The 26,239-nt window shown below is 42.2% G+C and overlaps 2 protein-coding genes across 5 annotated transcripts in view; both read right to left on the bottom strand.

Annotated features, from left to right (window-relative positions):
• LOC115367861 (E3 ubiquitin-protein ligase SMURF2) overlaps positions 1-16,245 on the bottom strand; it is a 90,511-nt gene extending 74,266 nt beyond the window's left edge. For both annotated transcript variants that reach the window (XM_030063824.1, XM_030063831.1), the window contains exon 1: positions 15,802-16,245. In XM_030063824.1, coding sequence (XP_029919684.1) covers positions 15,802-15,853 — 52 coding nt within the window. In that variant the 5' untranslated portion in view covers positions 15,854-16,245. The remainder of the gene's footprint in view (positions 1-15,801) is intronic.
• LOC115367873 (importin subunit alpha-1) lies at positions 1,304-26,066 on the bottom strand. 3 transcript variants are annotated; one of them, XM_030063843.1, is made up of 12 exons: positions 25,929-26,030; positions 25,544-25,660; positions 25,279-25,419; positions 24,097-24,185; positions 23,425-23,693; positions 22,675-22,769; positions 21,661-21,924; positions 20,106-20,339; positions 19,329-19,511; positions 18,742-18,891; positions 18,196-18,324; positions 1,304-1,341 (listed from the first exon to the last, which is right to left on the bottom strand). In XM_030063843.1, exons 2-11 carry the CDS (start codon positions 25,607-25,609, stop codon positions 18,235-18,237), a joined length of 1,581 nt encoding a protein of 526 aa, XP_029919703.1. In that variant the 5' UTR covers positions 25,610-25,660; positions 25,929-26,030; the 3' UTR covers positions 1,304-1,341; positions 18,196-18,234. The 3 variants fall into 3 exon arrangements, with proteins under 3 accessions (XP_029919703.1, XP_029919710.1, XP_029919698.1); XM_030063850.1 differs by lacking the exon at positions 1,304-1,341 and having other exon boundaries at positions 18,059-18,324; positions 25,996-26,066; XM_030063838.1 differs by lacking the exon at positions 1,304-1,341 and having other exon boundaries at positions 18,059-18,324.
• Between the last annotated feature and the right edge of the window lie 173 nt (positions 26,067-26,239).

The following is a 26,239-nucleotide window of genomic DNA, read 5'->3' as shown; positions in this document are numbered from 1 at the left end:
GTTGAGAAAGACTTGAAGAGCTGCTGTCTAAAACCTCAATCTTCAAAGCCAGTATCAGAAAATATCCAGCTCTACTGCAACACTGCATTTAGCCTCTTGTTAAAACTAATCTCAGTAATAATCTAATGACTCACAAATGGGTAGTGTGCCATATGGACGCTATCCTCTAACACATACGGGCAAATGACTGCATGAAGCTCCATGTCACCAGTCAGCATAAGGCCCACCACCTACTGGCAATATGGCATAGGCACTGGGGACGTGCCAACTCACTGGACTGTGACTGGATCTTAAATACTCCAAATCAAAATACCTTTTACACCTAGCAGGCTTCTATTCATAATGCTATTCTATTCAGTATCCTTTACACAGAGGGAGAAAGGCATGGGAGCAAGCTAAACAGTGAGTGGGCAGATATCGACAAAGAGTGATGAGAGATACGCAGCTACCGTGGAGACGGAGAAGGGGAGGGAAAGATAGACAGTGAGAAAGAACAACAGAGAATGAGATGGAGCAGTGCTTGCCATGTTTCCTGTAGTCTGTGTGTGTGTGAGTGTGTGCGTGAATGGCAGGGAGAGAGGTTACTTAAGGCTGCAGCAGTTTTCTCCATCTCTGTGTACACATAAATATTCAGCTGCGCCTGGCAGACTTTCACGGTGGAGTACAGGGCTATTTGTTGCCTGCGGTGTGGTAGGGGGGCTGAGAAGCATATCCACCACCAGACAGCCAGAACCTGACGCTGTCTGAAATCATGCTGCAGTTCTAAGAGCATTCCTTAAAAAACTGGTAACTGGCTCATACAGGTAGCCTGAAACCACAATCACTTGATTTCTATGTATAAGTAACCGATACAGGAGTGAATCCTCCTGACTGTAGCTTTCAAATACATAACTTACTAGAGCGCCTGCTATTCTGCAGGGAACTGAGCTTTAGAGCTCTCAAAATGTACCACATAAAAGCACAAAGATGACAAGTGGCTTCATGCCACAGTAAAGCAATGGAGTAGCCAACAGTGTGGCATTGTTTTCTCGACTCTTTTGTGAACCTTCAGAAAACAGGTGGGAAATCCCACTGATATTCTGAATATGTTAAACAGAAGAGTAGGATGGCGTGGCACACCGGCGCCGTCCGAGCTACTTGATCCCGTTCTCCAGAATGAAAACTACCGCATCGCTCATGTCCTCCATGTCTCTCTCTCTTGCTCTCCCACGCTGAAACTGAAAACACAGACTCAGAGGGAGAGAGAGAGATGCCACTGGAATGGACGTGTGTGTGTGTGTGCATGTGTGTGTGTGTGTGTGTGAGTGAGAGAGAGAGAGAGAGAGAGAGAGAGAGAGAGAGTGTGTGTGTGTACAGTAGACATCCTGAGTGGTCTACCAGACGCACACACACACACACTGTGGTGGGCAGCCTAACCGCAGAAACAGTAGCACAAGAACAGTGAGGGGGAGTGAAGTGTGATCCATACAGTTTGGCCTGACCTGGCTTCCTGCTTCTGTTGGATTTTTAACACAAACAGCTATCACCAAGGAGTGAAAAACATGTTCTTTAGCCACTAGCAAAAAATTAGTTAACATTCACAACACTAGCTTGGCAACAGTGATGAATCTTTGGACAACACTGAAAATATGCAGCAAAAAAAGCAAATACACACAGGACTAGGTCATTTTGACATTGCCTCTGTTGTAGTTGGATTCAACACAGCTGGCCAATGAAACACTCCAAAACCTTACAAATAATCCATAGCCAAGCGTAAGGCTACAAACAACATTCCTTATAGTGTCACGTGCATTAGCCACTTCTCAGTGTTTCCAACAAACATTCATCAGGCCACTTAGATCCATTTGATAGATATTGTCCAAGGGAGCCCCAGAGTTTTGTTGTTGTCGATTTAGTATTTAACTGCAGACCAGTCTTGAGTTTTTGTGAGGAAATAATAGTGGTGACAGTGCAGACTTTAACTAGGACAGTAATTTTTATACATTCTCTGACAGGGTTAACTTCAGGTATAAACAAAATTACACATAAATTTGCACGATGTGATTTCTGACCAATAGAGGGTGCTGAAAGCTCAAACTACATTTGTAAACAAACAGTCAGTCCTGCTTCTGGGTTAACAGTACTTAGATCACTAGCACAAAAACAAAAATTAAGCCAAAAAAAAAAAAAAAAAAAAAAAAAAAAAAAGTTTAGGGGATGGAAATGACAGGTACATTTTGCTCTCACAAGCATCTTGTTGAACTACTTGGATTATGTTGTCTCTGACCTCCAATTTGAAAAAGCAGGGAAACTGCAGACTTTCAGCTAACAAGGTAGGCTGCTTTGAATGAACATTTTCTGTCGCTGCATTGCTGACTATTCTAAAATTTAGTTACCTCGCTCTGCAGAATGTGTGAGTTCAGAGACGCTCTGAATGACGTTGAAGTGCCGCCGGGGTGAAGAGGAGGGCAGAGGAGTGGGTTTATTCTTAAGCTGACACAGAAATTTCGAAAGCTCAAACCAGGAAATTACAACATGCTGTCTGAAAATTGTATGGTGGGAAGCTGATCTACAGTGATGAGTCTCACATTGCCAGGGGTCATTTTACTGTTAAAAAAAAAAAAAAAAAATGCATGTAATACTGCTTAATGTAGCTTTAAATTATTCCTCATTTTATAGAAGACACATGGAACACCCATATGGACCCCAGAGGGTCCCCAGTTTAACAAGCATTGTTTTAGGCTATCTGAGCTAAATTATACTGTGGTGACAGACAGGGACAGGAAGTGCGTATGTGTGTATGTGTGTGTGTCACAAGTTGAGCACAGATAAAGAAAAAAAAAAAAAGCACTGGAGCCACACCGGTAGAGTCGTCTGTCAGCTGTCTGGTCTAGATCCGGGGGTGAGGGAGACGAGGGAGGAAGGAAGAGAGAGAAATGACATAAAGAGAGAGATGGGAGGAGGGGGGTCCAGTTCTTGAAGGAGAAAAGAGAGAGTGAAAGACTGAGGGGGAAAAAGAAGAAAAGAGCCCGGTGTGTGTGTGTGTGTGTGTGTGTGTGTGTGTCTGTGCAGGAGACAGACATGATGAGGCCACGGTGGGGAGGGACAGTACTGAGAGGAAGTGAAAGCAAAAAGATTCATGGAAGAGTCAAATTCACATCAAAAAAATCAAAGTGCATGAGCAACACAACAGCAATATCATGTTTATTATTTATCTCGCTGTTTATTATTTTTACACCTTCAAGTTTCCTCTGACAGTCTGTGAGGCTGTCAGAAATTTAGGCTCTGGCCATAAAAAATATGTAACAAGTGAAAGAAAAGGTGAGATTTCTCCTGCACATAATGCAGGAAAATCCTCCTCAAGCACTTTTTGGAAAGTTTAATGTGTTCTGCATATTGAAGCCCACCTCCTCGCCGGTAAGAGGCTGTTATGCAACACTGAGGTGTTCAGTCTTTCCATTTTCCTGCTCAGAAGTGCACCGATGCCACTAAGTTCAAAAGTAATTTGAATAGCAGATAAAGCTAGAACTTACTGTACGATTAGCTAAAACAACCAAAGCCTGTGAACAAAGGTTTTTCTGAGCTGGTGAGACTCGAGATAAGGTCCAACATCAGAGGCTACATATTATACAGTATATTAATACTATGACACATATTAACCATTACTCTCCAAAGCCTCTGGAATGTGGCCTGTTTTTGAAATTGTAGAGCAATGTCACAATAAAAGTCTCCCCGGTTCCTGCTATGCCCTTTGGCACCTAAAATAAATAAAGGATTTTGTGACAGATTATTGATTGGGTTCACAGACTTCAGGTCTAATAAACGGGGTGCAAGCTGCTTGTGTCTTGTGGTAAAAGGCTGGTCACAGGAACTGCCATGACTTGAGGACAGTAAAGCTGAGTTATGAGACTGGCAGCGCCTTGTGAGATTTCATTACTGAGTCACCGTGTCCTAGTGCGCCAAAATCCTGCTAAAACACAGTGTTTTATGGAGACCTAAGGAGAATGTTGCTTCAGCTACCCACTGCCTTAAAATAATAAGCCAGCTTCAATTTGTCATTTTAATAGTAATGTTTCAAAACAAATCATCATGGCCCGATCGGATATCAAGGGGCATCCATCTTGAGCTATGGAGGATCGACAAGCTGCGCACAGCGACTTCTCACCAGAGCGCTGTTCTTCTGTGCCTGCACTGCTGCGGTGGTGCTACACGTGCTCGACTCAATAGGAAAATCCACAAGTCAACTGAAAACAAATGTATCAATGAAATGACGGGGTATAATCCAACATGCCAGCGAGCCGGGGGTTCCCACACAGCATGAAACCGAGCACAGAGGGGAAACTGAGATGACCACAAACGGCGTGGCGCTCTGTGCTCCCCGTTTTGACGGCATTATGGAATTACATCCCCGTAAATCAGCATCGGCCATGCCAAAATCCAAAATAAAAACACTTGCAAGGGTGAGAACATACCAAGAGCTTCATTCCACGGAGCGGTCTGAAGATGGATGGAGTAAAGAGAGGGGTGAAAGGGTGGTTCTTTATAAATCCTGGCATTCAAGGGCTGTAATAATAATAAAATTCTAGCTTGTTGTCTAGACACAGACGACTTTCAGGGGTTGCCAGAATTATTCCGCCGCAAAAATCTTGGGGAACACAAAACTTTCATGAATCATCAAAACAAGAGGCCGTTAAACAATTTAATTGATTTATTTATTTTAGTTTTTAAAGCAAAGCCGGCACCAAAGTTTGAAGGTGCAGGTAGTTTTTCTCCACACTTATAGTCAGACAGCCACACTTAAGGGGGCTAGACTACATTTTCCAATGACATGGCAAAACATTCAGCAGATGTTGAAACAATCAGCTCTCTTCTAACAACTTGTGAAAGCCTCATCAGTTAAAGTGAAAATACAAAATCAAACAGAAGTCAATAGGGGCTGTGCTGAAAACAGCAGTGAAGGAAGCTCATTCTTCAGTACATTGTTACTGAAATGCCGGTGCCACTTCTACCTGCTGTTACTCACCGGTGGAAAGCAGCAAAAAGCAGTCTTTTGTATGGCACCAGCATAGCAACCAGACAGCTCACCCATTGTTGGCCAGGTGAGCAATGGGTTAGATAAATACTCTGTTGACCCTGGCTGAGAGTCTGCAGATAATCAGGAAAGGAAAAAGACTCTGTCAGCCAGCTGCAGCTTTGTCAAACCAAGAGCTGGGCCTTACTCTTCTACATGAATTAATCATCAGCTTAATAATAGAGTATTACCCAGTCCAAGCCACCTGCTGGCTAACAGACTGACTGGCTCAACACTGACAGTTTGAGCTTGTTCAGCCAATCACCAATGACAGAGAATGACATTTAGGAATTTCATGATCTGTCATAACCATAAACTAGGGCTGAACAATTAATCAAAATATTATCAAATCACAATATGAATAACTGCAATGTGCAAACAGCAGGAGCTGCAAAATGAAATGTGTGACAAAATAACATTATAAATGAAGTATTGCGGTGCCAAAGAGATGCCCTCGCCTTCAAATTGTATTCTCTAGATGTAATGTGGCTATGATGACCACGCAGGTGTAGGCAAATATTAACACAGCTATTATGGTATAAAAAACTGCATTCCTTCACATACTTAGACAATATCCCAGTATAACAATATCCAAAATCCCAGATGGCATCTAGTCTTAAGGGCTGCAGCAATCAAGTATTCTACCAATTTTCCCATCGTACATGAAATACTTTTGTTTTATTAAAGAGTAAACTAGATCAAAGCTTTGAGGCAGTGAATATGAATTGAGGATTTTATATAATCAAATTATTCGCCCTGTGAGAATTATCGAATTATTCCCTCTTTGAGAATTATCTGAGATCCCTGTAAAAAAATCATATCATGACATCATGACATCATGAGACTGTGAGCATAAACAAAAACAAACTGTCTCTAATTGATCAGCTTAATTACCAGAGGATCAGTGCGATCGAGCCAGCATGTCACATGTTAAGACATGCAGGTGAGCAGCAAAGCATAAAATGTGTGAGACTCAACAATGAAGACCAACGGCACCATCTATTATCACCTGTCATGAGAATTCATCTGAATGCACAATTAAACACAACTTTTACTGTCTGCTACACACACACAAAAAAAAGAAATTTCTGATTTCCATACACCCTAAGACTTGTACACACACTACTGCTACAGGGACATCTGACATCGAGAACAAACTCACTAATTACTATGGAAACAAAACAGATGGATCACAATTAAAACGGACATTAAAAAAGCTTCAGTATTCTATGATACCAGGTATTTTTAAGTGAGAAAACATTCAACCCCCTTTTCTTTAGCCTTGTAAGTTAAAACTTTTAATCCATTTTGGGGAGTCAAAGTGGTACCAGTGATTCCAACTTGTTTTAAGAGGGAAAAAGAGCGACAGAAGTCATGAGTCAGAATTTAAAGATTTATAATTACCACACATCCAGAGAGAATTAAGCAACCTTTTGTTGTTTATGTTCTATTTTTTCATCCTTTGGCTAGAATGGGAGTAAAATTAGCACATCATAGTACCAGCTCCACTGGGTCTAATACAACACTGTCCGCTCCTGCATTTTCCTTTTAGATTTACTAGGGAAAAATAAGTATGAACTTACAGCTGGAACAGTTACATCATAGAGCGAACATAAAGGTTTCCATATGAGGGGAGGCCACGTGAACACTGAACGACTGACTTACGGGGAGCGGGAGAACTGTGTGTGTGTGTGTGTGTGTGTGTGTGTGTGTGTGGTCATCTGGAGTATATGCTAAGTGGGGCAGACTAAACAGACTGAAGTAAGTTTTGGTATAGAGCTATGTGCTTCATGACAACATCTGACCACAACACAGTAGCCCCAAGCAACTCACACACACACACACACACACACACACGCACACAATGTATCACACCGGAACATCACCTCTTCCCTGTCAAGCCCTGTGCACACAGACAAATCTATAATACTGAATATTTAGACTGGAGGATAATTCAGTACAAGCAGACTACTCCACTGAGTCATTCACTACAGATGAAAAACGGGTCTTAAACAAGCCTAATTATTGTAGCCGCAGACTATGCATTCACTCAGACACAGCCTCATATGCTTGCAGTGAACTCAGACTCTTCATTACAAAGTCTAGCACTCACCTCTGCCTCGGGATCAAACACAGACCTACAACCTATATTGCTCAATAAGACTTCTTTGTAATTGTTTGACTGCTAAGCATCCCCTAACCAAAAATTAAAAATACTTAAATTATAATAATGTCAATGCAAAATGGTGGCAAGATTGTGAATGGTGCCAGGTTCATGACAAATGTCCCAATTACTGCAAGGGACTAAAACATTTTGTCCCTGGTTTTGTAACACATTCAGCTTGGTTTAAACCATGTGCAGAGTTTGACGCAAAGATCCTACGGTGTAGATGTACCGCGATGAAACTGATGAGATGTGGTAAGTGAATGTCATGTTACGACATCAGTTTCCATTTCAACCTCAGTTCACTTACAGAGTGTTCTCATCTCAAAAACTTCAGACATGTTGAGAAAAAAGGGGCAAAAGAGATTTCTGTGAAACAAATTTAAAGAATGCAATACCTGCATTACAACACAATGCATGTGCAACAGAAAGATGCATTTGTGTTTGTGCTGAAATTGAGCACATTCAAGGCGTTAAATGTTATCTCAGACCTAGTCCTGCATTTTTTGTGCATGCTGTGAGTTAATTTCATGCCCTAATCAATATATGCTCCTGACTGTAAACATCCATGATGGAACACATGTTACATACTGACTGAGGTTTCCCCCATTACAATTCAACTACACATCGAGATTCTCCTATGAATGACTGACAGCTACACAAGGAGAGGCTAAGCTAAGCCAGAAGCTAACAGATTCACCTTCACAAGCCTGGAGGGCATTTTGCAGTTAAAGCCTACCCTCACACACACACACAAACATCATAGCTGCTTTGCTGCTTTTACAACGCAAAGGAATACGGTGGCAAGCAGAGTTTGTTAACGTGGAAGTAAAGTTCAACTTGCGTGGGAACGGGACAAAGTTGAAAGCTCTCAAAATAAAACTAAATGGAGACAATATTGCGTGGCTCATTCCAAGGAAATATAGAGCTGAATGATGTCTATGTGACCATGGCTCCAAAGACATGGAGAAAAAAAAATCATCATCTATATGTATATATATAAAATTCTGAAGGTACACTATGCAAAATGGCAAAGGCTCAACTGAAGTGAAGATGCTTCAGCCTCATATGACAAAAATATGGAAAAAGGATGTAATTAACGAGGTAGTTGCATGGTAGGAACCATATAAACTCAACCATCAAATTATGTTTATGTTCCACATCTTTTGTCATTTCAAGTCTTTAGAGTCCTTGCTTCAACTGACCCTCTACAATTTTGCGTAGTACACCTGTAAGCTTTGACTGAGTTACGAACTGAATCACAACTGAATCAATCACAAAACACAGCAATAGCACAAGACTACAATGCGTGCATAACTTTTTGTCAGGAGGGAATTAACCAAACCTGACTTCCTCAAAACAAAGTCAATAACGCTAACCACTCAGTTATGCAATGACTGTACTTTCTTTATTTTTTTTTATACTTGTTGTCTTAAAGTTTTCAGTTGTTCATACAGACATTGTTCATCATGAAAGCCCATCATTAGAAAAAAATGTCCAAGAATAAAAATGCCTGAATGCATAGAAAGCAAACAACTTTTCCAGACACTAAATAAGTTAATAAATAGATCTTTGAAAACGTAAGAAGTGCTTGCTTGATAATTTGGTTACTACATGTTATCTTGGAGATGCAGGTGCTATGTTGTTACTGGGGGATTCTAAAGCTTTTTCTTGTTGTTTCTACAGGTTTGCTGGGTGATATCGTTTTTGTTTTTGTTTTTGTTTTTTTTTGGTCCCAACATGGTTACTGTTCGGTTTCTAGGGTGCTAGTAGGTGGTTAGTAGGTCTCTAACAGGATACACTGTTTTGTGGCAGGAGTAGGAGGATTACTTGTAGGAACACCTGGAGCAGTGAAAGGATTAGTTGGAGGAAGAGTAGCTGAAGGAAAGGAAGTAGTAGTAACTGGAGGATACAAATAAGGAGGGAAGCGGTTCAGAATCAGAATATAGAAATACTTTACTGATCTCTGAGGGAAAATTGGACAATTGTAAAAGTAGTTGGAATTGGCACATTTCACCACTCATATCTATACAAGAGTTCTAAAATAAAACTTAAAACCAAAAACCTGAATACATCTTCACACCTCCAAAAGTAAAGAGAACCTTTTAAATTTTGAATGCTAAAGGTGTCGAGCTGAAAATATGCAGCGGCAATGAGCCCCAAATTTCCAGGAAATTAAAAATAAAGAACAGTTGGAATGATATGGGTCTCACTGCTTTCAGATAGCTTACTATTAGTAGTAAAGTGAGTCTCTGCTCTGTTATCATTCCTAAAAAACAAAACAAAAAAGACACCAAGTCTGGCAATAACACCATGATTGAGTGTCGCCAATTACTGACACAAGTTGTGCGCAGACTAACCTTATTTTGCTCTGATCTGGCAACCGAAAATACTCAATTTTGGCGAGGGTAAAGTTTCTATGGTAACAGGTAGGACTTGCCTTGTGGTATTTCACAAGGAAACTAGGGGATAAAACACAATTTGTAACTGAGAGGAAGGCGTGTTTTTGAAGGTAAACAAAGAATTAGTGAGTACTTGAAAATAGAGAAAAAGAGATGGCCAGAGGAAATGTGAGATGTATACATGAGGAAGGTAAAAACACAAGAGACGCGCTGAAAGAGGGAAAGATGATGAGAGAAGGGCTGACAGAGCAAGAGAAGAAGAAAAATAAGGGGAGAAGAACAGATGCAGTGGGAGATTGCCCCATATGGGCAGCTCTCTTGTCTCAGCAGATCAAGTGTGAAAGGTTTGAGCTGCAGCACGTAAACACACAGGCTGCCAAGCAAGGACGCACACTACACACACGCTCCACATATCTATTTGAAATCTCTTACACACACGCACCTCTCCCCATTCAAGTCTCTCAGGAGAGTATAACATCGCACTGGCATGTCAAAGAATCACAGTGACAGACAGGCCCATGGAAGAAACATGGAGTTAAGTAAAAGAATAACTGTCTTTTGATTTAAGAGAGAGAAAAGCCAGAAGTAAGCAGTATGGAAATGAGTGCATAGGCCTGGGCATATTGTGCTTGCTGGCTTAAATACAAGAAGCACTGAGCCTCAGACTTCAAAGGCAGTGAACTGCAAAGACACTTCGCCCACTGACCTCCACTGATATTCAGCTCAGTAGACAACACTGGGCCTTTTCAATGTGGTGGAGGGGAGCTGAGGAGAGATATGGGGTGCATACAGAACACTTAAAGCTGTCTGGGTAGCTCAGGCTGATTTGTAAGCTTCTACATGGGCTGTTCCTGATGCTGTGTGGTTTGAATCTGCATCACATGTGCTGTGCATATTCAGAAATATGAAATGATGTGAAATCGTAGTTTTTTTGTGCGTGTGCGGATCAATCAACAATAGCGCTGCAGCCGTACTGTCAAGGCAGACTTACTCTTGTTAAGAAAGCTAGTAAAAAATTTTAACATGGTCTAATTAAGAAATGTATGGGCCCATGGCCTTGTTTTCATCTCGCAGTTCACAAGCAGCAATCTGGCACTGCCTATTGATTGCTCCATAACTAGGTCAAACTGCGCTTTCTGCCAAAGCATTGCTTGTCTCCAAATTAAGCTTATGGTTGGAGATGGATGAAACGAAGATACAACCCAGAAAACACGTCATTATGTGGATCATATCCATTGTGCGCTGATGAATCATTCGCTAACTGCGGTCCACTTTTGAACTGTCAAAACGCAGCATCGTTTAGCTTAGAAAAGTCACACTTGGAGCTGAAACAGCTAGACATAACAAAGTGAATTACACTACCAGCACATGCTCTGTCCAAGTCCTCACACTACTAGCAGCTCATAATGTGTTGATTAACAGTGAGTGTCACTATGTAATCTGCTTTCATTCAAATCATCTGGACCAGCCAGCGAGACTGGCAAGCAGCACTAATACTACCAACTTAATCCAACCAAGATGAGGGTGAGGAAGTGGGTCAGAGAGGGTAGAGTAAGACTAGTTTTAAGTGTCGACTGAATCATCTGTCACTGGTTCTCAAACTTGTGGACTAGGTACCACAGGCTCAGTCCAAGCGGACATAAAAGAACTAGGCTATGACTCCAAAACTTGTTTAAAAGGCTGAACCTCTGTATTTGTGCATTTTGTTTCTTTCCACACTGTGCAAAGCATGTTGTGGGCCCACGCTCATCTTGCAACCCAAACCTGCAAGATGAAAACTCCTGTTTGTGAACTCTTGTTTCTCACTATCACCGCAGTCCACAATGTACTTCTTTTGCAACATGCAGAAATACATTCCCTATATTTCAGGAAGCCAGTGGGCTTTATTTAGCTTGACACTGCGTGCCAACAGTGCATCCTGTAGAAGCATGCATGCGTGCATGTGTATTTGTCTTCTGTTTAAGGAATGCATCACTGTGCTTAGGCATACAAACACACTCACAGCTGTAGTTTTTGAGCGCTGACTGTAGTGTCTGAATGCTGAGACAGTGGCCCCTGATAACTTCCCTAAAATGCACTCTGCCCCAGTGCTAATGCTGGGCCCGGGACGGAGGCTGGATCTTTATCTTAATCACCAGCTTCCTGGCTTTTCCCCCTGCAAAACACACACACACGCACGCACACACACACACACAGACATGCGCGCGCGCGCGCACACACGCACACACACACACACACACACACACACACACACACACACACACACACACACACACACACACAAGCTCCAGGGCCAACTTCCCAAAATGCTAGAGTGAAGGGAACATTCACAAGCTCACTCACACAAAGCATGACAGTGGATGAAAAATATGCATACGTGTATGGGTTTGCTTTCTTGCATGAGAGTCAAACAGACACAAACACACACACACACACACACACACACACACACACACACACACACAGAGAACAGGGAGAATCCTGAGATGACTCTTCCAGTCTCTCCCTGCTTGCAGCATGCCAACTGGAGGCGATGGAGCAAATGGATCACACAGGCAGGATTGCTCCTTCACAGAAGCAGCAGCAGCCATGCTGTAGCCACAGAGACACATCTGAAGGGAGATGAGAGATGGACTCATCCCCTCTTGTTACCATAAAACATGTAATATCATCCACCCCCGAGAACTACAGATTTCAGCAACAAAAAGTGAGGGAAAACACCATCTCTTGTTTAATCTGGGCAACTCATACACTAACTCTCCCTGAACTCAAGACAGAAGGGGGACGACAGCGATTGTCACCTCCCTGCGGTGTTAGAAATAGCAGCTCCCCAAATCCAAGATTGTTTTCCTTTACGAGCTTGGCAGCAAACTCTGTGGGGGAACCACAATCCACTGCCTACCAGGAAACTCATACTAAGATGTTTTGATTTAATTTAAGCATCAAAGAACAGCTGTCCCAGATAAATGCTGAAGAACAGAGGAGGTGCTCCAAAACAGCCTTTGTGAGAAACTAAAAGGTTGAAAATTTGGACGCGGTGTGGGACAACCAAACCAAGGATGAATACAGTCAAAATCCTGCAGTGTGTCTAAGCACACCCTACACAAATTCTAATCCACCACAGTGATGAGAGGGGGGCTTGCTGGGGATGGGAAAGCTATAGCACCACCGTTCAAAGTGAACTTTCCCTCTGTCTTCTGATCTATGGAGTGCAGAGCATTGTGGAGGAGAACATCAAGAACAAAAGCACTCTAATTTCAAATATCTATGAGCAACGCAGCCAGAACAACCACTAGCCAGGTCTGAAGGCTCAGCCCTGGCTAACCTTCAGACTTAAAACTGCATCTGAAAGGAATGGTAATAAACTGGAGGTAAACTGAGAGTCCTGACAGTGAATGCTGGTTAAAAAAGCAAACATGCAAACAAACACCCTGAGAAACTCTGCAGTTGGCAGCAGGCAGTAGTTGTATTGATGACAGCACAGGTAATCATTAGCCAAGGCAGAGGCTCTGCAAAGACATGTGGTCGTATGAGGACATTAGGGAAAACTGGTGGCAAGGCGCAGGGCTACCCAGAAAAACTGCCTCCAAGTCAATGTCCAAAAATTTACTTTTTGGCTTACCAAGTATGGTCTGATTTACTAAAAAAATTACTTCTGCAGGTTGTAGATGTCCCTTTTACTAAGTCCTGATACCCCACAAATCTTTTGTGTGTATGTCTCTTATGTTTGAGTATGGATGCCTTGTTCGAGTATGACTGTCTTCTTCCCAGGTTTGCTTGTTGGAAACTTGTGGGCTCATAAAGCCCTTTGTGACTGTAATCAGTGATGTTAGCCTGTAAATAATCTTGAATTTGAAATTTTAACTGTGTAATCTGACAGAATTCAAATTAAGAGAGACTGTTTTGAAACGCAGAGTAGACGGAGATAGAGAGCCATCACCTTTCTGAGATTTGATTGGCTTATGCTCAAACAGCACACAGTGGACAGCAGGGACAACATTTAAGCACAGTCAAAAACCAAAACTCTATAAAACTGAGGCATTTAAAAGTTGTTGGTGACACTTACTGACTTACTTCTTCACCAAAGATAAATTTTAGCAGCATTCAGCAGCATCAGCCAGATGTTGTCAATACTTTCTCATAACATGTTAAAGATATTTCCAACTGAAGACAGCATTTGGATTATGAGCCTAAAAAACAATAATGATTTCCAAGAAGTTCAGAGAAAGGTTATGTAGTTTAAAAAAGGTTTCCAAACACCTTTGCCTCTTTAAATACAAGCCTCTAGTTGAAACACTTTCCCCTCCCTCAGTCACAGAAACGAGTATGTAGACTATAGGAGAGACCACAGAGCAGACAGCATAAAATTGGACTGCTGCCAGTATGCAATGTTAGGCCTAAATGCACAACGACTCAGACACATAAATGAGGTGCGGGCACACTAGATGTATGCTGGAAGCAGAATCAGTGTCAGTCGATCCTCAGTCAGCATGTGAGCAATGTGACTTTGGTCTTTCTGCTATATGAATCCCAATCTCTCACCCTCCCTCGCCTCTTACACGCTTTCTCTCCTGTTCTTTAAAATGCAAATTAGTTTTATTGGCATTCCAGTGAAGGAGAGACAGGGGATGTGTCTATGATCAGGAAAGACTCACATTTCCCCTCTGAGGTTTCACATTCCTGGGATTCCATCTGAAGACCACTGCAGCACATTTAAAACCATTCCCCATATGGAGGAAAAAAAAAAAAAAAAAAGACCCAGGGGCGCGCAAGCAGGAAGAAGTGCAGGATAGGACCTGAGCCTTGCAAGTTCACCTCTTTCTACAGCAGCCTACCATTCAAATACATTTATTTTTTAAATAATTACAATTACATTTTCTTCTAGGAAATGGGACCTGTTGTCCACCTGCAGCACATTATGTTCAAGGAGGGAGACTTTTTCTTCAAAAAGCTGTTGCAGAGCTGAACTCCAAAAATCATGCCATTTAAAGCTCTAGTGCTTGGTTACACTGTGCTTTAGGAAAACCAAACTGTCTCCCATTACTGAAATATAATAATTAGAATAAGAATAAGACTAATGATAGTAATAGCAGCAGGTCCACCACCAGCCACAGATATACACCCATTCCATCAGAATGACAGAGTCAAAAAGCTCTCTGTCTCTCCCTCAGTCACATTCCAGTGAGCATATTACCAGATTAAATATTTCATCCGGCCGCCTGCATAATATACAGATGAAGAGGTGAATCTGCTTTCGACCTGATGATGCAAGAGAAACACAAAATGCTACAGCTGCAATCTCCCTTCCAGTCAAAACACAGCTCTGTAATGCAAACCAGAAAATGTTTGGGCTGTTGCAATGTGCAAATCCCTTATGGAAGAGGGGTGGATATGCTTAAGTAAACAGGTGGCACACTAATATCTCTCAGGCAACATTTTACACCAAGATTCTTCTTTTTAGCTGATCTCCCTCTAACTGAAAAGTATTATTTTGCATCAGTCACAGTGTGAATGGCACCAAACACAAATTTTACCTTGTGATATTAATAATATTTCGGAACAAGCCTATTGATCCCACAACCATTGAAACCTTATTATGGCGCTTAAGCTGTAATTTAAGATTTACCCTGTACATATAGATACACACACATATATATGTAAATAGTACAAATTCCTTAACTTATGCCGAGTATGGTGATTATGATCTAGAATTAACATGCACATTTAAAGTGCTAGACTAATAGCTAGCTACGCCAAAAGACTGAGCAAGAGTGCAGTGGCACGGATTTGCCTATATCAGGCTTATCCCATGCGAGCTAGCTAACGATAGGTTTGGGGAAATACCCATCAGTGACGATGCTACAGCTAATACAACATTAACACTGTTGTTGTTAGAGCTATCCTTGTATTTGCTGATAAGTAAGTGGCTCATTTGCTGACTTCCAACATCCCTGTGTGTTGTAGCAGCCGAGCGTGCTAGCTAACGTGAGTTGCCAGTTGCCTTTTCGACCAAAACTCCCCCACAGAAAACAATGTTAACACTTGGGCTCATTGAAATTTGTGGGTTAAAACACGACATAAGTGTGCAGCGAAAGCAGCAGGAGATGTTGTTAGCTAGCCTGCCTTGGCTTGACTAGCAGGCTAGCTGGCTAACGGCTCCGAGCAGGGGGTTTAAATTCTTTTACCTGTCAACCGCAGCTTCACTGGGCCATTTCTCCTCAAGCCTTGGTTAGACATTCCCCTTTGTGTCCCAGCTTGATGAAATTTGATTTTGAAAAAAGTGTCTAATACATGTGTCGACGTATGGGTTCTGGAAAAAAAAATTAATTCCCCGCAAAACAACCCTTCAGCTAGCTGCGGGTTGTTAGCATTGTAGTATCACCATTGCGAATCGTACTAAGTGAATGCAAGAGGAACGGTGTCACAGTCATATCGCTGGCAATGTACTCCTCCTCTTGAGCTCATATTCCGAAAAAAATGCGAGTCGCTAAGTCCACGCACGTCTTCATCCCGTGATCCACGGGTACCGACAGTCCGAGAGCCTGAAACAACCAAATCAATCGGACGGGTCGCCCTCCATCCGGACAGCCGCCTGCCTGTGAGAGGAGCCGCGTTGCTCGCACTGAAGTTGGCCGTAATGACGGAGAGAGCTGCGCTGCAGGCTGCTCAGCCCCAAATAACACACACATGCACTTCCGCTCCCAGCTGTCAAAATAAAACCCTCAGTAACGAATATGCGCTGCAACCATAAAGTATATAGTGTGCTGTTTTTTTTTAAGTCAGTATTTTTTCTTTTACTTGAGTCCATTTTTGCTTGAGTGTTGTGCTTGATGACATTTTGAATTACATCCATTACAGAGAACAAATGATCAGTGTGTGGTTCTACTTTGTGGGCTCAACTTTTTTTTGAAATTTCCAATAAGATGTGCACTCTGAAAAATTGCAGATGGTCAATGGAAACGAGGGCCATTTAGATTCAACTTGCAAAAAAATAAATGAATAAATAAAATTTAAAAAAAAAAATGTGGAATGAGTGTCAGAAATATATCAGTGAGTTGGCATGGTGATGAGAACCATGCATTGTTAACCATCATATTATGTGCTTACTCCATATTTATCAGCTGAGTCTAGAGGGACCCCACTTCAATCAGCCGTCAATAGTTTTGTGTAATGCCCCTTTAAAAGAATGTTGTTCTTTCCTCCTTTTCTAACTGCACGGAGATCACAGCTAACACAGTTACTGTTTAGAAGAAGTAACTTGATAACTTTAAGTACAAGTATATCTTACATGAGCTACTTTTTACTTTTACACTTAAGTAGATTTTCACAGCAGTACTTCTACTGCAGTAAAATATTGGCAAAGTAACAGTACTTCAACTTGAGTTGTTAAAATCTAAAAAATTTTAAAATAATTATAATTTAAAAACCTGCTACAATAATAATAATAATAAATCTCATAATCCTCATAAATACGACAAACTATTAAAATTAATCAATATTTATATATATTATTGCCATTCTAGGCCTAAGCAAGATGTGATAGCCTATATTCAGGCCTACCAAAAACTCACACTCAGTCATAAAACCTAATGACACAAACTGAAAGCATGTCTACTGTCTAGGAAAACGATATCCTGCTCGACCTCAGTGTCAGGCCGTCACAGTAGCACAGCTGCTCCTGTAGTTTAATTTTGAAGGCCAAATCGTGCTACTTCCGGACTTAGCAGGGCTCCCTGGCCGGCTTGACGCAGCTCGCTGCCACACGAGTCAGATGTAAAATTCATGTGGATACAGTTGAGGTTGGGTGGTGGTGATTTCTGCTCAGAAAATACGCACTGGCTCTGGACACAGGCTTTATCCCAGATCATGAAAGGAAGAATTAGGTGTAGAGTAGAGGGGAGTTTTGGTTATCCCCTGCTGTCTTATGATAAATATTGCAAGGATGCATCTCCTCATATGTGATATGCACCACAGGACAATAACATGAATTTAAAGTGTGTGTACCACTGAGAAACAATAAGATTTATTTTTTTCCCCCTGAGGGTTGATACTCCTGTGACACCTGAGAGCTGAGAGTCTGACGTCATGAGTCTCAGGGAAGCTTCTGCTCCAGCCCCGCCCCACCCTCCTGCCCCCTTATCCCTCTGGATATCACCTAATTACGTGCAGGGAGAGGGCTTTCATTCATAAAGCTTTTTACAGCTGCACAGAGGGCAGGACAGGGTTCAGAGTGGCAGGTCAGCAAGAGGCAAACAGCATCACAGCGCCACCTGGTGGTGACATGAATACAGTGACATCCTCCTCAGGATAAGGCCCTGAGACCCCCGGAACTGAGACAAAATCAAGAACCATAAATGTACATGTAATGTACATTTTTTGCCTAAACATTTCCCCCGTCTTTACACCCTGCTCCCTGGAGGAACACCCATTATGACAACACCATTTCTTAATAAAAATTTATTTACAAATCTTGCATTAAAAATGTGGATATTCTTTCTTTGTACTGTTATGTACAGGTTTGAAATAAAGGACAGTTGGACAAATATAAAATTTAGACAAGAAATATTGTTCAAAAAATAAGAGAGAGAGAGAGAGAGAGAGAGCGCCAAGTGGACTTGTTAAAAGTTGAACGTGCTTTGGTTGTCATGGATCTGGAAGGCGTAGCTGTCTGTAGTGGTCTCAGGAGCCACAGACTCATCCTCTTCATTCTGAAAGACAAGTGAGCGGGACAGGAGCAGAGAAGCATTAGGGGATTAACCGAGTCTTAGCATGTTTTGGGGATGGTTTCATGGACGTGGATTAAGCTAAATTCCTCAGACTAGGATGATTTCTGTCAGTGGAGACCCATGTCTGAAAAAGGATGCTCTGCACTTTCCCGACTGAGCCGTCTTAATTAACCCTGCCAAGAGTAACACTGGAGGCAGATCAAGTATGCAAAGAGCTTATTTTTTAATGGTCATTTTTAATCGGTCGATTAAAAGCTATCAGTTTGTGATCTGATCCGGCCAAAAATGGTAAAAGCAGGAACATATTAAAACCTCCTTTAAACACCAATGTAAATACTGTCTAGAAAGATGAAATTCCTTTGATAGAGGGAATCCTTGGATATTATCAGTAGTGCTCACCTCCTCTGAGAAGTATTTCTCAATGATGTTGAGAGAGGCCTTGTAGACGGCTTCGTTCTGGTGGGACTGCAGCACTTCGATCTTGTCCAGACCTCCAAACTCCTCAATCATGAGGCACAGCTCCTCGGTCTGATGCATCTTCTCTGCAGTCTGTAGAGAAAGGTAAAATGACATAAAACTCAAAAATCATAGGCTATAAAAGTACTCATATGCAAGAGACGAACATGTGACAAACCAATTTAACTGTAAGATCCCTGTGACAACCATCAAGAACCCATCTGTATCACAGTGTGTGATGCGACCCAGATTAAATTCTGCAAATCATCATGCTGCCTAATCTCAGAAACCCAGAACACAAATCTCCATTTTCCCCCCTGGGACTTAAATACAGATGTCTGCTGGCAGAACAGATTATGTGGATACAAATCAAGGCCATTCCCTATTCAATTTAATCAATTCCAAGTGTCAATTTTTTACAGTCATTTCTTCGCCAGTGTCTAGCGTAATGCTCTGGAGATGCAGAATTTTATCTTATTTTCCTTGACTTGTCAAAACTGAAGTCAAACTAAATTATTCTTTTCACTCACCATGAAAATATTGGAGATGGCGTCCAGGATGACCAAGATGATCTTGCTGTCTTTGGCTGTCAGCAGGTTTAGCAGAGGTTCTAGCACATTGCACTGGACCAGGTAAGCCACCTGTGCCAGCGTGCCACTGCTGGTGTAGTTGGTGATGGCCCACACGGCCTCCCTCTGGGTCTTAAAATCTCCCTGGGCAGAGAACGCATTTTTTTGGAATTTAACATCAACATGTCTGGCAAGAGAAACTTTCAATAAGTGCAGAGGATGAATTTAGAATGACTTGACATTTATGAATCATTAGAATTGTAGGTAGCTTAGTGCTTGCAAAACGTGATGGGACAACAACAGTACGAAGGGGTGAGAAAATTACCAGCTTAACTTTTATTTGGTTCTTATTTCCTGGATGGAGAAACAAAGCATAATCGACTCCAGGTAGAAGACGACGTCTATGCATCATGGGTTTTAGCGCTTATGGCTTTGGGGTTTTTTGCCCCTCGTGAGGGTTCAGGTCAGAAGATGCCATTTTGTTTTCTATAATGTGGGCCTGTAGAGCCATTCAAGGCTCTAAACAGTGATTTTAGGACTATAAATAAACTTGAACACAACAGAACAAATTAACTGGTGTAACCTGTGATTGCTCAATTCACTAAGCTCCAATCAAAAAAGTCTGTTTATTTACTAAAGACTAGCCAGCTTTATTAAAGAAGCCTCCCTTTAGATTTCGATGGTAGGAGAGTTGTGTTAGGACTTGACTAACAAGACAGATATATCTTCCTCTCTGACCTGTTGGAGGAGCTCCACCAGGATGGGCACCAGGCCTGCATTGATAACCTCCTGGATCTGGCTGTCCTTCCCGGCAGTGATGTTGGACACAGTCCAGGCCGCCTCTTTCTGGATGCTGGCCTTGTGGTGGCGCAGCAGGCCAGGGAAGACAGCTAGGGCGCCCGCGTTGAGCACGCTCTGGGTCTGCTCGTCAGTCCCCGTCACAACGTTGCCCAATGACCGCAGGGACGGACTCTGGGAGGTAAAGGACAGAAAGTTAGTTACTAATGAGGACTGTTCAAGATTCAGAAGAACAATATTAAACAGAAAAGAGAACATTTTTGACATCTAAATATCTGAAGCAACTAACAATGAGCGAAACAGCAGAAAAAGCTTCAGCACTATAAACAGGAACCAGTGCAGGGTTCATGGGGCAGAGCCACAATACACTGCAGCCATAGAGTAAACACTGCAGATAAGTGGGTGGAAGAGAAATAAAGAGTTAGGAAGAGAAGTATATGGAATTTCTTTTACTTATAAGGGCCTTATGCCTTATAAGGGAATATTAGAGGCATTAAAGGTGGATGTGGGTGACGGGATATAGCCCAGTGGGAGGTAATTCTTGAGATGAGTTTTCGTCCTGTGACGAAGGGTATTTCAGCCAAATGCACTATTAGACCCAACAGCACCAGTAATCACTATTTAAAAAGCAGAATTAATCAATGGTTGAAAATGACCCAATTCTTTTTTCCCCCATGGCTGTTCACATTCCTCTTTGTATGTGACCCACATCTGACATCAGTGTGGACAGATCCCATGACCCAGCATGCACATATTTACAACAAGCATGCCACTGAACGACAGAAAATGTCATTGGCATGACAGTCCAGTATCACAATTAATGAAAGAATGGTGCAGAAATTCATTTCTTGAATTGTTTGTCAGCTGTTCAGGGCAAGAAGACAAAAGGGTGTTTGGATTGAAGATCATCCCATATAAATTTATATATTACATTTTTATCCTCCTGTCTCAACACAGAAAACAAAACAAAACAAAACATGAATTTAGATTTAGCAATTCACACAGCTGTCACCAGGATTCAGATACAGATCTGATTTTGGGCCACACATGAAAGTGGCCCAAATCAGAACTGAAAATGTCATGTCCAGTGTGGGTTTTTAGCTGTTCACACTGGCATGCAAAAACAAAATCAGATCTGTGTCACATTTAAAGAAAGATAAAATTCATTCCTGGCAGTCTGAACGTAGCCTGTGACTCATCAATCTCTACTGCAACCTAACAACTGCAGCGACATTGAAAGGTTACTGAAACAGGTTACAGTAGCAAATAACTTTCACAACAGAAATGAGTAAGATAGCTAATTAGAGCAGAAACTGGTAAAGTTACTTGTTGAATAATTTTGCACTGATCAATAAACCTATTAAATTCCCACAGATATATTATGGTAATTTTAATCAAGCTCATTCATTCTAGTTTATACAGTGAGATAGAACAAATCTTATTTACTGCACCTTTACATGCCACAAATAATAAACCAAAACCAAGCATGACATACCACAATGGAGAGCTCTCCACATGCTAGTAGCTGCACCAGGCGGGGCACCAGGCCGGCCTGCACCACCACCTCTATTCTCTCGTTGGGGCCATCGGTCAGGTAGGACACGGCCCAGCAGGTGTCGGCCAGCACCTCCTGGTCGTCATGGTGCAGGAGACGCACCAGGGCTGGGAGAAGCTGCTGCACCGCCTCTAGAGGAGGAGCTGGGTTCTTGTTCCGACACAGGTTGGACACCGTCCAGGTGACATTGCGCAGGTAGCCAGACTGGTAGGGTGGGAAAGATTCAAGTGTTATTTTAGAACCTCAATGTATCACAACATGGAAAGAGTCCATGACATCGATCTTGCCAGGGCCAAGCATCAAGCTGATTCACAGATACCTGGCCTCTCTGAAGAGCACTGTATTACCAGGAGATGGTGATTGGAAACGATAACCTCAAGACCCAAGGAATGTTGTTCCCACACATGAAATCTGTCAGTGATTTTCTCTGGCAACTCCAGCAAAACTTCCCACTGAAATTACTCACTGCATTTTAAATTAACTTTTAATTAACAAGAGTCATACTAATGAGGGTGACAGCAATGGTAATTTCAATCACGTCTGGACACAATTAACGAGCAGTGGGGCTTTAAAAAGATATGGAGCCACTTGACAGTTTTGCCTGTTTAACTGTACAGCTGGAGCTGCTGCACAACGTGATTATCAAGGTCCCCAAATAAATTATTCCACCATCTGAATGACTGACTAAAATTACCGAGGTGCATAGACAAAAATCAAATCACTAGCCTCCCCTGGTAATACCAATGCTGTCTGGAGACAGCTTTAAAATGCATCTATTTCTCTGTTTCCAATAGGTTTTGTTCGTTTGTACTTTGGCCTTTCTTTTGCTTCACCATAAAAATTGCTGCAGAAATGGCTTTAGACCACACCTCGGGCTCAGAGTGCCACTTGACAGAATGTGTCTCTGAAACCAAGCAGTGGAGTTAAGTTACATATATATATATGGACACTCACAGGAAACACCGACAGGCTGGGGGCTGCCAGCAGGGCCAGGAGTGGCTGGAGGCCACCGTGTTTGATGACTTCGTCCCTGTAGTTTGATCCATCACCTGCGTTAGGAAAAAGACACTCCTGTCAACACTATAAACCTGGCACTTCCAAAGAATGGGAAAAGGACTGCAATACGATGTTTATTCATGTCATGGAAAGTACCAAACGTTTGATGAATGAGCCCCGGAAAGCACAATGGTTACCATGGAAAATTCAACATTTAGCTGAACATTTAAGTGGCAGTCTGGAAGAAAACTTTCTGGACCTTATGCACTTCCCTACACACAAAACATTGTTTTGATACACTAGTGCTTTTTCCAAAACACTCAAATTCTGTGCTTGTAACCTCACTGACTCTGGAAAAAAAAAAAAAAAAAAAAACAGCCAACTGGTGAAACACTGACAAATGCTGTGCCTTCCTTATCTTGCAAGAACCACCTTTGGATGACCAACCCATGTATATTTCAAAAACACATCTACAGGTTGTGAAACACCCTTGTGCGTTCATCTGATAACTTCTATAATTGCACTGCGTGGAAGCCCACCAACACCATAATACAAAAAAAGAGGAAGCATAACTGCATACCACAATCTAAAACCACAACGATCCAGGCGTAGGAGCTGAAAAACACAACAACACAACCAATAATAATACTACAGTAAAAGAAGCACCTCAAACAGAAAAAGATGGATGTACTACCACACTGACACTACCTGCAATGTTGCCAAGGGCCCAGATGGCTTGCTCGCTGATGTGGGGGTGCGGTGAGTTCACCAGGCTGATGAAGGCTGGGATGGCCCCTCCGTCCACCACGGCGGAGGTCTGGTCTGAGGTGCCTGAGGCAATGTTGGTCAGGGCCCAGGCTGCCTCGAACTGGATAGGGGGGCATTCGGACAGGGCCAGAAAACTGACAAGTCTGGGGATGAGGCCAGCGGCGATGATGCTGTCGATGGGTGGGTGTTTCTCTCTGGAGAGAAGCTTTCTGCACATCATAAATAAAACAGACCAAAGGGGAGTCATTAAAGGGAAAATGATTTAAACAAAAAGGAAATGTCCAGCATTGGTAAAAAAAAAAAAAAAAAAAAAAAAAAAAAAAACTCATTACTGTGGTGCTACAAATAGCTGCTACACATTGCACAAGACAGCATGTGTGGCAGTGGTAATAATGGAATGGGTTTGTTTTGAATACAGGAAGTGAGATGTCTTCAAGACGTTGTGCGTTTGGTACACAATAAAGGTTAAATAATTCCTCAGTTATTTAGATTGTGTGTATGCATGAAACGTCACAAGAACAACATGGGATGGAACAAGTACATTTCATCACACACATGATCCCGTTCCACCAATGAAGCTCTGAAGTCAAAGAGCTCTTTTAACGACCTTACCTGGCTGCCTGTGTGGCTTGCAGTTGATGATCCAGACTCTGGCTATTTATGCCTTCTACAATCTCCTCCACAGACCAGTGCTGAGCAGGCTACAGACACAGAAAGAGAGGAATGAGTTGCCAACCAGACCAAGGGCAAAGAGCAGCTGCAAATTATTCTCAACACTTGCTTTAACCTGCGTGGAGTATGACACATCAGATAGTGTCAAATACTTTCCAGTTATTGTCCAGACTGTTTGGTGCTCACTGCACAGTCAACTCTATACATGTGTGAACAAACAGGAAATGCTTGAAAATACCATTTGAACTGCTATACATTAATATGTCACAACCGTACATGTCAGTGCCAACTTGACAATAGGGCTGCATGATGTGGTAAAAAAAAAAAAAAAAAAAATCCTATTGTGATCACTATGACAGAGATTGCAATTGCAATGATACATGACATTATAGTAGAGGTGATCATTTTTGCATCATAATTTTTGTTTCAACTGAAAAAATAGTAAAATGATGGTGTGATTTTTGCTGGAGTCTGCACCAAACCATCATGTTTTTCATCTGTAGAATATGGTTTGTAGGCCAGGGCGTCTCTGTCACATGAAACCTCCCTGACAGTTTAAGTAGCTGACAATAAGGAAGTACTGCTGATGATAGGTTGTACATTCTTGAGCACTCCCTATTCTGTCACGGCAGAAAGAGAAAGTGTGATTCCTGCAAAGTGGACAATGGCACTGGTGAGAACACATAAATATGGAAAAACACCGGTGCCTGAATCAGTCGAGGCTGTATTCAGCGTGAAGCACAATACTGCTTTCCTCATGCAGATGCTTGTTTTTGCTCACAATCGAATGAACTTTGGTCACAACACTGGCAAAATGTCTTCTTCAGCCGAAGCTTATGGCTCAAGTAGGGAGTGTCCAAACAGAGTTGGCATGCCAGCTGTCACGATTCCCGCGCAATGTAGTGAGTTTTTCTCTTGGAGAGTCAGGCAAGGTGGCTGCCACTATTCACCCACAACAAACTAAATTCAACGATTTAGTTTTTACACTGGGGGGGAAACACTAAGAACCAGCTTTCATGTGTGGGTTATTTACTCTCGCCAGCCAAACTGGGCACCGTGTAATCACTTCTAAGCTTGGCAAGGGCAACAGAGGTGACCAGGGGCTTATCGGTTGTTGGTTACCTGGGTATTTGGATCCTTCTCTTGGAGAGGAGAGCCTGGCTCGTCCTCCACGCTGGCGACATTCCTCCTCTTCAGGATCTGCTCGTCCTTCTTTGCTTTCCGGAGCTCCACGTTGACTTCCACTCTCCTGCGCCTCAGCTCCTGTGGAAGTCGACTTGGCCCATTAGAAGCTCAGTAGAAACGTGTTGCTAATTCATAGTTTTACACCATACATTTTCTAAAGTTATGAGTTGGCTAGAAAGGACAAGGACCGTCGTGGGCTTACGCTGGCATCTTTCCCTTTATTTTTGAACTGGGTGAGACGAGCCCCGCCGTCGTTGGCAGCTGACATCTCCGTCCGTCGAGGAAGACAATGGATTTCACTTAAGACAGTCGATACTCACTATGGAAACAAAATTACATAGGAGTAAAACGAGCGTCCTATCGACAACTATTACGTTTGAGACAATTTTTTTTAACATTCACCACCCGTTTGCTAGCTAGAAAGCCGTGATTAGCAGCTAACTTGTCTAAAAGCCAAGCCGGTTATCTAACACCATGTGGCCCACCGAACCGACAGCCTTTCTAATAAACTTTCCCAGTAAACCCGCTGTAAAAACACAAGTTTACAAAGATTAATCACACATTAAATAAACGGAGCAACTACTCACAAATTTAACACGCTGTTAACCCTATTAAAACACACATTTAGCCACGGAGCATGTGCTACGCGCTTACCGATTCCTTGTTTCTACAATAGCCGTGACGTCACCTTCATACCGCCCTGATCCTTCAACGCTTCCGATTGGTCAATTGGAGTAGAAGCGCCTCCCCATTGGCCGTGATTTAAAAAAAAAAAAAAAAAAAAAACACAACGACGCCGTACACACAAAGCCGTCGCCCATGACAACGGGTTTTTAATATCGCGAGATAAAAGGAACCGAAAGCCAACGAATAACTGAAAAAAATTAGTGTTTGAAAA

The sequence above is a fragment of the Myripristis murdjan genome, chromosome 1, assembly GCF_902150065.1.
Source record: "Myripristis murdjan chromosome 1, fMyrMur1.1, whole genome shotgun sequence".
NCBI classification, from domain to species: Eukaryota; Metazoa; Chordata; class Actinopteri; order Holocentriformes; family Holocentridae; genus Myripristis; species Myripristis murdjan.
The sequence above is the reverse complement of the archived record's forward strand: the minus strand, read 5'-3'. Positions and strand labels throughout refer to the sequence as shown.